The sequence below is a fragment of the Phoca vitulina genome, unplaced genomic scaffold, assembly GCF_004348235.1.
Source record: "Phoca vitulina isolate PV1807 unplaced genomic scaffold, GSC_HSeal_1.0 scaffold105, whole genome shotgun sequence".
Classification (NCBI taxonomy): Eukaryota; Metazoa; Chordata; class Mammalia; order Carnivora; family Phocidae; genus Phoca; species Phoca vitulina.
This window is the reverse complement of record NW_022589808.1, coordinates 769672-781886: the sequence shown is the minus strand read 5'-3', so window position 1 is coordinate 781886 and position 12215 is coordinate 769672. Positions and strand designations below refer to the sequence as shown.

Sequence of the window (12215 nt, the reverse complement as noted above, 5' to 3'; positions counted from 1 at the left end):
ACACCTTCTAAGATCATTAGATAAACAAATTTTTGCTTAGCTGCACAGGGTTTGTACATGAGGACAAACTGCTATCTGAGAAATGCCAAGAAGCAGTGGGTCTGTTATAAGAATAACGGAAGTAAAGGAGCTAGGGAGCTGCCCTTCCTCTTTTAAAGAGTGTCTTCCTTCTTCAACTTATCTGCGAAGTAAGGCAGGAGGAGATATGGTGACCGAGAGGACTGCTTTAAGAGCTGGGGAAGGAGAGGGACAGAGCCCCGGGTATTCCTCTTTCCTCATTCCTGCTACGTCCATGTCTTTGGCTTCTCTGCGACTCCGAGGACATTGCCACCAGCTGGGCCGAAAGACACTTCACCACTAGGGCCAGAACATCCATGCCTGAAGGATTTCTAAACTTCAGAATTTACTAGATCTGCCAACTCTGGAATAATGTGAGGCAAATAAACTTAACAACGGTAGAAAGGGGATGGTAGTTTTAAATATCATAAATATTTTCTTCCTAGCATTGGTTTCTTTGGGGCTGGGTGATGTCCCCGAAACATGACCATTTCTTCTTTTTGAACACTTACCTAAGAGTCAGAGAAGATCTGGGGAGGAGTCTTAGACTTGACACCCATGTCCTTGGCCAGGTTGCTGTGATTCCCTCCTATAAAATGAGGATGCTAAGACTTAATCAAACATGATGAGAGATATGAGGAGACAAGGCAGTTTAACCTTTCCACAGACAATAGAAACAGACCCACAGAGGATATGGATAATGGAATTACCAGATGTAGCTTTAAAATATGTAAAATATAAACATGTTAATATATTCAAGGAAATAAAAGTCATGATTTCAGAAGCTTGCAAGCAATTGAAAACTATAAAAAAGAAAATTTTACGACAGAAAAAATACAATAATTGATGTCGAGGAAATCAATAAATGGGATTATCATCATGTTAGATACATTGGTAGAAAGAACTAGAAATTAGATCAGATCTCCAAACTGAAACTCAGACAAAAATATAGAAAACAGAGAAAAGAGTATAAGAGATATATAAGATAAGGTGAAAAAGTTTAATACGAGCCTATCTGGAATCCCAGAAGGAGAGAAGAGATATAATAGAGCAGAAGCAATACTTAGAGATAATAACGGATACTTTCCATATGAAATGCCTAGCTTGGTGCCTGGAACTTTTTATGTGCTCAGTAAATGTCAGCTTTTCTTATTGCCCACATTACTGTTTTGCTCGCTCCTGTTCCTATGAAAGATTTGTGCTATTGGCAATATTGCTGGAGTCCAAATCTGCTAGACCATTTGTTCAACAAAGATCTCTTTAGTCTCCCAGGGCGTTCTGCTTGTGCTGAAAGCCTGAGCATCTGGTTCTCACTGGCTAAAATCCCCAGTTTGAAATTAGAGTAAGTTTTCCCATGGAAACAAGTAAGTTACCCTATAGATATAAACAGAGATCAGGTTCCTCCATTGTAGAGTGCTATAGTTCAGCCGCAAGTTTGGGAAATAATCATTATTTATTTACAGCATTATTTCAACAGAAAAATGCTCTCTGAATTTCAAATGATTAGCCAGCAAATGCAGTGCTGGAAGATGGCCATCGGTCATTCATTTGATGTATCGGCGATTGCCTGGACAATGACCTCGGTGCGATCACTCTAATTTCTTGTCTTTGATTCCTTTGTGAAGTTTAAGTCTGAGTGTAAGTGTCCTGACTGCAGGAATTGGGCTTAATTTTCTCATTTCCCGTCCTTGCATATTGCTGACACACAGGCACTGAATAGACGAGTGGATGTGTGATGGATGCACACCTTTTGGAGAGAGATGGTTTGGCCAGTGAATAGAGCCCTGGGTGTGGGGAAAGGGATGTCTGAACCTTGATGATGCTTTTACTAGTTGTAGGACCGTAGACCATGGTTTCCTTACATGGGAAATGTGGACAGTGCCTTCTGTCCTCCGCTTTACAAAGGGCTGTTGTGAGGACCCAGTGAGAGAAAGTGAATACATGTGTCTCTGTTCCCTTTGGAACCATTTAATTATCTCCTTCTTGTGGTATTCATGCTCCTCGTTTCTGCTGATTCCTTTCTATTACCTAGGAGGATATTTTTACATGTCTCCTGGTCAGCTTTTGCACCCCAAACAATGACCTCTTATTCTCTGTATGTTGACTTTACATTATTCTCATATACATCTAGAGAACTGTGGACATTTCCAAGCTTTGTTCATTAGAGCCCAAGGGGCATTGATCTAAATGCATAAATTCACTTATGTTGTTGGGGCACTTGAGTGGCGCAGTTGGTTAAGTGTCTGCCTTCGGTTCAGGTCATGATCCTGGAGTCCCCAGATTGAGCCCCACATTGCATCAGGCTCCCTGCTCAGCGGGGAGCCGGCTTCTCCCTCTGCCCCTTCCCCTGCTCTTCCTCTCTCTCTCTTTCTCAAGTAAATAAATAAAATCTTTAAAAAATTTTCACTTATGTTATTTACATGCTTAAAGTAATGTCTGTAAGCGTTTTTGTCGCCATGAGGTAGATAAAGAAAATAGTTTAGTGACTCTCAGACTCGGGACAGAACCCACCTTTTTCAATATGAGACAATTCAGTTTCCTTATGTCATATATGTAGTTAGGTTCCCTTTGTAAATGGATTTTGAGACATTTGTTATAATGCACATCATTGACATGTTTCAAAATAACCATGACAAAGGTACAGCAAAGTTGTTTGTGGGAATGCTCAGGGGCTTTTAATTTATATTGTATTTTCCTCAAATAATTTTGGGGTGTGGTTTCCTAAACACAGTGGGATGCCTATAGTTGGATTTTCTTGCATTGCTAGTTCAAATTTTTCCCAGAACGTAGCGTGAAGGCTGATACTTACTCTGTTTGGACAGAGGTCTCACACCACCAAAGGAAATCTTGTAGAATGTGTGATAATAAAATAAGCACATTATAGACTTGAATTTAATGATGTTTTTTGTTTTCACGGCACTTTTTTTTTGGTAGTGGTAACTGTGATTTATAAATATTGAACCCTTTTCATTTCGGTGCCAAAGATATTTAGGGCTCAGGGGCAAACAGGCCCATTAAGTCTGTAATTCCAATAAGCCTTTAAATGTCATCCAGGAACAAAGTACTTCAGTTCTCCTGTGGAAAAGGTGTTGCAGAGACAGAACTGAAGTGATGCATGGGAGCTCTCCACGGAGCTTACTGGAAGCTCTGGGGGTGATGTGCAGTATTTTGACCTTGAATCCTTAGTCTGGCCAATTCAGGTTCCTCAGAAGCAGTGGCCCGACTGAGTGATTGGGGTATTCTGCCCATTGCTTTGTCAAAAATCCCATGCAGAGGAGGGGAATGGGAGTGTGTATCCTCTTCCCCCTAGCCAAAGCCTTAAAAAAATACTTGGTGGGTTAATATGGAATTTGTGCCGCCTTTCTGTGGGGTTTCTTTGGAATTAGGTACAGACTGCAGAGCTTCGAGGATTGGGATATGCTTGACAGAGCATATTCCTTTGTGTCAACTCCTGTTCTGCTTTCTCTTCTGGGTGGATCCAGGGTTTGGGGAGGGCCAGGTGGTGCCATTGAGGAGTCCTGGCTGGGATGTGGGGACCTGGCCAGCTGACACAGGCGTGGTGGTGAGGCCCTGGGCCAGGCGCCCTACAGCCGCAGGAAACGGAAATTGTCTCCTCCGTGACCTCATCTCTTCAGCAGCAGCACACACTTCCTCTAGACATTTCTTCCCCATCTGCCCCGAAGTGGAACTAATAAGCAGGCACACACAACACAGCCCCAAATCACTAGTCACTGTTCTCTGCACTTGCCTGCAGTTTGTCTCCACAAGGCCATCTCGTGCACGCGGAGGGGCATGTCCAGTGTCCTTGATGGTGCTCTCGGCTTCCTGTACCTTTGGGGTCCAAAGATCAAGCCGTTTGCCATCCCACGGTTCTGCCTGTTCCTCTCTTTGCTGTTTCTCTCCATCCATAAAACCTGGCTGACCTTCACAGTTCTCCTAAATTCCTAACTTAACTCCCTATCAACGTGTAAGCACTTTAGACTTTTTAGAAGTGCATAAGGCTCAAAGTCTAAACACTTAAATAAGTGGATGACTAAAACAAACAAATAAATGCAAAAAAACCCCTTGCCATGTGGCTTCTCTCTGAGTCCTAGACTAGAGATAGATGCTGAAATGATCATTTCCATAGTTCACATGATGGGCAAATCATATTCTGCCTCTTTGACATTTGGTTGGCATGAAATGAAAGCTTAACAGATTCCTCTCTGTGCCACAAGTTATTTAGTTTATAGTGGTTTTTTGGGGCCATTTCTAATTTTTATAAATAATACTTCCATGAACTTTTTTGTGCTTATTTTTTTTTACATTCCTAGGAATGGAATTCCTGAGTCTGTGATTCTTGGTCTAGCTTGTCATTTCCTTTCCAAAGGAAGCATGTTGGCTTATAATGCACTTTGTGAGTTTGGAGAGGAGGAGACGGTAGGAGCGTGTTGACTGTTGGGAAGAGTAGGGCAACGGCAGAAGACAGCCATTTGTCCTGGGAACACTCATTGCTTGAGTCATACTCATTGTCTGCAGAGCTGGGTTGCAAAGATTTTGAGGCCCTTTTCAGGTTCAATAAAATAACATATCCTCAACTGATTAGTGATCTCTTCCACGAGAGCAGGATTAGGTAGGGGTGGTATATTTGCCTTATGGTGAGAGGTAGGAACGCCTCCTTGAAGCCTGTTACAGTCATCCAGGAGGGAAGGGATCATCAAGGGATGCCCTGCGTTTTACAGGACAGCCGCTGCAGTTTGTGGTTTGTGATTTCATAATCACAGATTTACACGTGATTAATAAATGTGACCATTTGAACAGCAGAGATTGTCATGTCAGAATAAGTGGTGGTTCTCGGAAGATTGCATTATTAGCCCCAGATAGTGACTTATATGGGAGGAATATCATTGAAGGCATCCATTTCCCCGTAAGTAGATGGAACCGATCGCTGGGCCTTGTGGGTCTGATGCCAAACCACACAAATGAGAATACAATAACACATTGATTACCCCCCAGGGATGATTCTGCTGAACTTTATTCCTGGTTTGTGGAATCAGAATTGGTTTTATTCTAGTGCCTCCCCAGTAGCTGGTAGTATGTCCGCCTTTCATTACAAGCAAAACCCCAGCAGATCTCTTTTGAGGACACACGGTGCTACAGGAATACAAGTACTCCTTGGGAGTTCTAGAAAATGGACTTTTGGGGGAAGAAATTTACATTTGGCAGGGAGGTTGATTTAACCTGGTGAGAGCCTTAAGAGGATTTCACTGGCACTCAGAAAATTAGGTTCTGACTCGACCAGCCAGCTGTGTGACCCTGAGGAAGTCCTACAGCTTCCTCTTTTGAAAAACGAGGAGCCTGGACAAGATGGACTATGCTAGTTTCATAATCTTGTGGAACGGAAAACTATCTGCAGAGATGAGTTTCCTTCCATCCCTGTGAGCCCACTAAAAATAAAATGGCCTTTTAGAGAATGGTGGGCAGCTGCGGGCACCCCCCTCCCCCCGCCCCCGTCCTTTCTTTACCCAGTCGGCTTTCGGCTTTTCCTGCTTCAACGCCCTAGGTTTTCTCGGGCGCGAGGCCTGACTCAGCGGCGCTTCCCTCTTGTGTCTGTGTGTCACCGGGCGAACGAGGTTCCTGCAGGAAGAGGAACTCACCGAGGCAGGCGATTCGGGAAAAGCGCCCCGTCTCCTGGCGGGCGGCGGGCTCCCTCCCAATCCTTGAGCAGGGCCTTCCCCTGGTGGCCGGTGGGGGGACAGCAGCCCCCCCCCCCCCGCCCCCGCAGGTCGTTTCTGGAACCGCGCAAAGCCACGGGCCACAGAAGATTCGTTGAAGCAGTTCTTTGTGAAGAATATTGTCTTTTCTGAGACAGACTTAAACTTTGCCTCTCCTTTTGTTTTTTAATTTTTTTTTTTCCTGTCAAATATATGAGAGAGAGAAAGAGAAACTTCAAGAGTGAAATGGTAAAAAGAAAAGAGACACAGAGCGGGGTTTGAATGAAGAATGAATTGTCAGTCTAAATTTGAGCAGGCTTGCTGCTTTAACTATTCAGAAAAGCCGGTATTTCAAGCCCGAGTTATCTGTGGAAGATGACGAGTAGAGAGGAATTATTTCCAGATGGCTTTTGAATGTTTCATCCTCAAGGGCATTTTGAGAATGGGCCTTGGCGGATCTGTTGGGCTGTTTTGGGGATCTGGAGCCGGGTGTTCTGAGCGGAGCCCTTGGGTAGGGCGAAAGGAGAGACCCAAAATGTGCTTCCTAGAGCCGAGTCCTCATCATGAGGTGCACGGTCTCGCCAAAGCCTGCACACCAGGGGCCCCTCACTCGCAGAGAGTAAGAGCCATGGTGCTAGCAGGGGAAGGGGCTCTGGGCGCTGCTGGGAACGGCAGGCGTTCCAGAGGGCTGATTTCTCAGCTTGGAAGCAGGGGGAGCCTGGCTGTAAGCCGAAAGGACACCAAAGAGGGCCCAAAAGGGACAAAACTCGGGAGGTGCGTATTTGTCCGCTGAGCCCTGGGCAGAGCAGCCCTGCCCGCCTGTGGGTGCGGATACTCCCTCCTCCAGGCGCCTCTCCCAGCTGTGTTAAGTGGGGGGGGGGGGGTGCTCTATGTCCTGTGGGTCTGGGTTTGCCCGCTGCGGGCGCGGGAAGGGCAGGGCTTGCTGACTGCCTGCTGGCCCAGTGGTGAGCCCGAGAGAGAGCATTTCTACACTGGGGATGAGACAGACGCTCACGTCAGCCCTGCCTTCCCATCTTGGGGATGGCTTCTGGGGGTGCACAGGCAGCAAAGATGAATCGTTTAGCATTTCTTGTGGGATAATGAACTTGAGAGCTTCCTATGGGAGGAGTTGCACGCTATGAGCTCCGTGACATAAAAATATGTAAAAGTACACATCGGTCCCCACCCTGCCCACCTGGCCATTTGCAGAGAGCAGTTCACCTTGCAAGAGCGCATTTTCCTCCTCTTCAAGGGTAGGGCAGCATCATCCTTTGGTTTTTACGTTCTCTGGGGGTTGTGTGGGCTAAAGGGTGACAAGGGCTGCTCATCCGTGGGGCCGGGGGACAGAGAGAGTTCAAAGCAACTGAGATAAAAAGAACCGAGTTGTGGGGTTTGGGGAACTGTGAGACACATTAGCCGGAATCCATCCTGAAGGTTCGGCTCAGAAATAGCAGCGGCATATTGATCTGGAATCCGAGAGCTAGTGTTTTAATTCTGTCGCCACCTCTTTGAACTCTGCACATCGATGTGCACACTGCAGATAAAAGGCCTTGGTGCTTTTGTTTCATTATGGCTCACAACCAGTGAAGGCCACTCTCCCTGGGATAGGAGACCTTCTGGAGAATGATATTCTGATGAGTGTCACCAGCCGGGGCCCCTATTGCTCCACATTTGCAGGAACTGTCCTCTAAGCATGGGGGCCGGGGGGGGGGGCAGCGTGGCGTGAGAAGGAGTAAAAATAATTCAGATTGCCAGTTGATATTTCAAATCTCATTTTGTATTTCAGTGTAAAGAAGAGCACATTTCTTTTTTTCAACATTTCCTCCTTGATCTTTAGGCTTTTAGACACCTTTAACAGAAGAGAACCATATCAGTATTTTTTTCTTTTTGGGCTATGTCGTTTCCCATTCACATATAGATTGCATGATCCTTTCCGATGAGCATGTGTCGAGGAGGACATCTCTGTGTCTCCTTGCCTTGCCACCCCTCTTAGAAGAGCAGTGACTGCCAACTGAGGCCAGTTGCTTTGTTCTAGTACGTTCTACCACCTGGGCAGTTTCCTGATTTTACCTTATACCTCTTCCTTTGAAATTTCCATTTTTACCATCATATTTTTTAATTTCTAAGGTCAGTCTTATTCGCTGAATAATCTTCTAAAATAGTATCCTGCTCTTTTTTTGTATGGGTATAAACATTTGGTATTTCTTAGCTGAGCGTTTATTTTTGATAGATTAAAATGTGTCCCGAAAGGTCTGTTAGCACAGCAGCTTGTAGACTGTTGCAACATCGCTTTTAGTTGGGGGATTCCATGTGTCAGGATCTGCAGGATTTTTCCCTCTTACCCAGAGGGGACTCCACACTTCTTCTGTCTGGCTTCACACGGGGCAACGTGTGAGCTGCATCTCAAGGCCCCAAGCCTAGCCCTGTCTGATACAGGTTTCCTGGAGACTCAACTTCCACCTCTTCTTGGAATGCGGGAGAGTCAATCCTATGGTTTTGTGGCCAGGGGCACCAAGGGTATTTTTTTTGTGCAGCCTTTCAACAGTTACTCCTGCTTTCAGCCTTGTTCTCCAATTCTTGATGTGTTCAGGGATTCTGTGGCATGAATTGTCTTGCTTCTCCGTGGCTCTCCTCCCTGGTGGCCTTCAAGGTTCCAACTTCTTCTTTCCCAGTGACCACTAGGCCATGTGCTTTTCATTGACATCACTTGTCTGGTGTCTCATCTCCTATCTGTTTGACCTTATGAATTTATGTCTTTTATTCCTTAAGCCATTTGACAAAGGTGTTTGGAGGGAGTGGATAGAAATGCATGTATTTGCCAAATGGCCAACAGATATATGAAAAAGTGCTCAACATCGCTCGGCATCAGGGAAATCCAAATCAAAACCTCAATGAGATACCACCTCACATCAGTCAGAATGGCTAAAATTAACAAGTCAGGAAATGACAGATGTTGGCGGGGATGCGGAGAAAGGGGAACCCCCCTACACTGTTGGTGGGAATGCAAGCTGGTGCAGCCACTCTGGAAAACAGTATGGAGGTTCTTCAAAAAGTTGAAAATAGAGCTACCGTACGATCCAGCAATGGTATGGTACTACTGGGTATTTACCCCAAAGATACAAATGTAGGGATCCGAAAGGGTACGTGCACCCTGATGTTTATAGCAGCAATGTCCACAATAGCCAAACTGTGGAAAGAGCCAAGATGTCCATCGACAGATGAATGGATAAAGAAGAAGTGGTATATATATATACAATGGAATATTATGCAGCCATCAAAAGGAATGAAATCTTGCCATTTGCAACGACGTGGTTGGAACTGGAGGGTGTTATGCTGAGCGAAATAAGTCAATCAGAGAAAGACATGTATCATATGACCTCACTGATATGAGGAATTCTTAATCTCAGGAAACAAACTGAGGGTTGCTGGAGTGGTGGAGGGTAGGAGGGATGGGGTAGCTAGGTGATAGACATTGGGGAGGGTGTGTGCTATGGTGAGTGCTGTGAATTGTGCAAGACTGTTGAATCACAGATCTGTACTTCTGAAACAAATAATACATTATATGTTAAAAAAAAAAAGAAGATAGCAGGAGGGGAAGAATGAAGGGGGGGAATTGGAGGGGGAGCCAAACCATGAGAGATGATGGACTCTGAAAAACAAACTGAGGGTTCTAGAGGGGAGGGGGGTGGGAGGATGGGTTAGCCTGGTGATGGGTATTAAAGAGGGCACGTTCTGCATGGAGCATTGGGTGTTATACGCAAACAATAAATCATGGAACACTAAAAAAAATATATGTAAAAAATAAAAAAATAAATCATTAAAAAAAAAAGAAATGCATGTATTTGATTTCCAACGTGTAATGGACCTCTATCCTAATCAGCTTTAAAGAATTATTTAACAGAAAGAGCATTGAGATGAGACCTTTTTATAATTAAGCAGAACTGGAGGTTATTATGCAGCCATTAGATTCTGAAGAACAAATGTTAGAAATGCAGACATTAGAATTCATAAGTCTTACTGGGTGATACTTAGAAAAATAGATTACATAGTTTTTGAGTGCTAAAGGTTTTGAACAAAAGCAGTTTTATCTCTACCAAAACAATGCAGTGTGTTACCATACTTCTCCTCTAGACCCCTTCAAAATTTTTCGAATTTCTGGAGATACATATATTGTGAACATGTGAGTTCTAGGTTAATTATTGTATGTATGTGGGCCATGTTTCTAAAGCTTATTTTTACCATAGTTCTTTCCCTTCTACGAAAGCAATACAATTTCCTTGTAGAAAATACTGGTAAGAAATAGAAGAAAATATCCTCCTCTCCTACTCCCACCGATGAGAAGTAACTTCTCCTGTCGTCTGGTTCTATGTTTATACTAGGTTAGAACTGAATACCCTTGGTCTTCATGGCTGTGTGTCCTCAATCTTTTCCAGGATACCGGGGTTGGGAAATCAAGCATCGTGTGTCGATTTGTCCAGGATCACTTTGACCACAACATCAGCCCAACCATTGGGTAAGTTCCTGTATGTTCTTCTCTTTCACATTTCTTCCTTCCAAAACACCGAGAGGTCACTTTGTGCCTGAGCCTTCAAGAGTTTTCACCCCAGCCAGTGAGAATCTATCCCAACTGTAAAGACTTTGTGACAGAAATGCAGTGACTTTTAGGCAGGATGTCTGGGCTTACTGTCCCTGTCAATAATTCTTTTTTCCTAGCTGACTGGCTTCTTGGGCTTCAGCCTAAGACCATCTCCTTGATCTCCAAGAGCATTACTCTGTAAGTCACGTCGGCTTTATTTCCAGATGGAAGTTGAGACACAGGACAAATCCCTGAAGGTCGAGCTTTAAGTTCCTGCCAGTAAACCTGGAAATACTGTCCACTCACACAGCACAGTTGTCCAGAGTCTGTGGGGGCAGATGGATTTTCCTTTCTGGATTAATTGAGTGTTAGCATTTCCATTCTTATGCTTGGGGAGGGGAGGTGGATTGTTCACTCTGAGACCCCAACCTTAGAATATAGGGACATTTTCCTATTCCATTTTCCCCTTTCCTACAGATGCTTTTGCCAGATGTGCTTTGCTGTGCCATTTTGCAGGTGCTTGGTTTTTCACTATCTTAGAACTTGGCCTCACTAAAGTTTCTCCCTGAAAATATCATGCTCTTTGCAGAGAGCAAAGGTTTTGTTTTCTTCAGAAGGGAAAGAATGTGTGTCTGTATTTTGGCAACACTGTAGGATTGATGAGCACAGGGGTGATTGTCTCTATCACTTGTAAGTGGAGAAGATTCATAGCAGGGCATAAGTAGATGCTCCAGCAGTTGGTTGATAGGCCAGTGGCTGGAGTGGGGTAGATGAGAAAATCCACTACAGTTTGCAGTTAAAAGTGCCTTAAAGAAACATGTTCACAAAAAATATGCATCAAGAACAAGTTAGCTGTGTCCATTTCATGGATGCTGGCAGAGGACACATGACTCTGGATCAGACACAGGGGAAGTAGCAGCAGTTGGAGTATTCTCATTTTATATTGGTTCCTGGAGCACTAATTTCTTGTAGGGTGACGTGAAGAGGATCAGATGATATGCTATATGCAGTGGATTGAGTTATAAGAGAGGACCCCCAAGTTTAGGGAACCCAAATCTTTTATAATGGGCAGTAAACATGTCTGTGCTTTGCTCCAGAGGGAGACCTTGTTTCTCTCTTCCAAGACTATTTGCCTCTAAGAGGTGGATCATTTGGGTCACAGTATCTTGGTCGAAGCAAGTCATAATGCCAGTCCAGATTCAAGGGAGGGGAAATAAATCCCACCTCATGGTGGGAGGCAGTCATTCAGAGGGGGAGCCGTATGGATCATTGGTACCCATTTTGGAGACAATCAGTCAAACCCTGTTGACCCTGCTTTGTCTAAGAAATGCATTGTGTTGTTTTGGGCTTTTAAAAAATTATGTATTATATGGAAATTCTCTGTACTTTATCTTCTTTTTTTCTGTAAACCTAATACTTCTCTAAAAATAGTCCATTAATTAAAAAATTATGTATTCATTCCTCAAATTATAATGCTCATTATGAAAAATTCAGACCATACATAAAAATGTAAAATAAAAATTGAAGTCAGAGGATTTTACTAGCTTTCTGATCCCATTTTCTTCAATTTACATCAACAATATTTAGGGTCCAAAGTGCATACTTAACATGCTTCTTATAAGTATTTTCTGTGTCTATGCAGGTGTACAAATACATAATTTCTAAAACCAAAAATGGCATCATATTCTACCTGCCATGCCACATCATGCATTCTCCATCCTCTGCCTTATTTTTCTTTCATGAATACAAATTTCTTAGAAGACAAAATAAAAGGAACACTTTACTGTATATTTCCTTGACAGAGTCAAGAGTAAAGTCTAATTTTTCTGATTATAAAAGTTCATATTCATTCTAAAAAACCACAGAATTTATAAAAATTGGAATCATAG

At 43.7% G+C, this 12215-nt stretch overlaps 1 protein-coding gene across 2 annotated transcripts in view; it reads left to right on the top strand.

Moving 5' to 3' along the window:
* Positions 1-12215, top strand: part of RAB31 (RAB31, member RAS oncogene family) — a 126644-nt gene that overhangs the window by 43641 nt on the left and 70788 nt on the right. For both annotated transcript variants that reach the window (XM_032397868.1, XM_032397869.1), the window contains exon 2: positions 10184-10263. In XM_032397868.1, coding sequence (XP_032253759.1) covers positions 10184-10263 — 80 coding nt within the window. The remainder of the gene's footprint in view (positions 1-10183; positions 10264-12215) is intronic.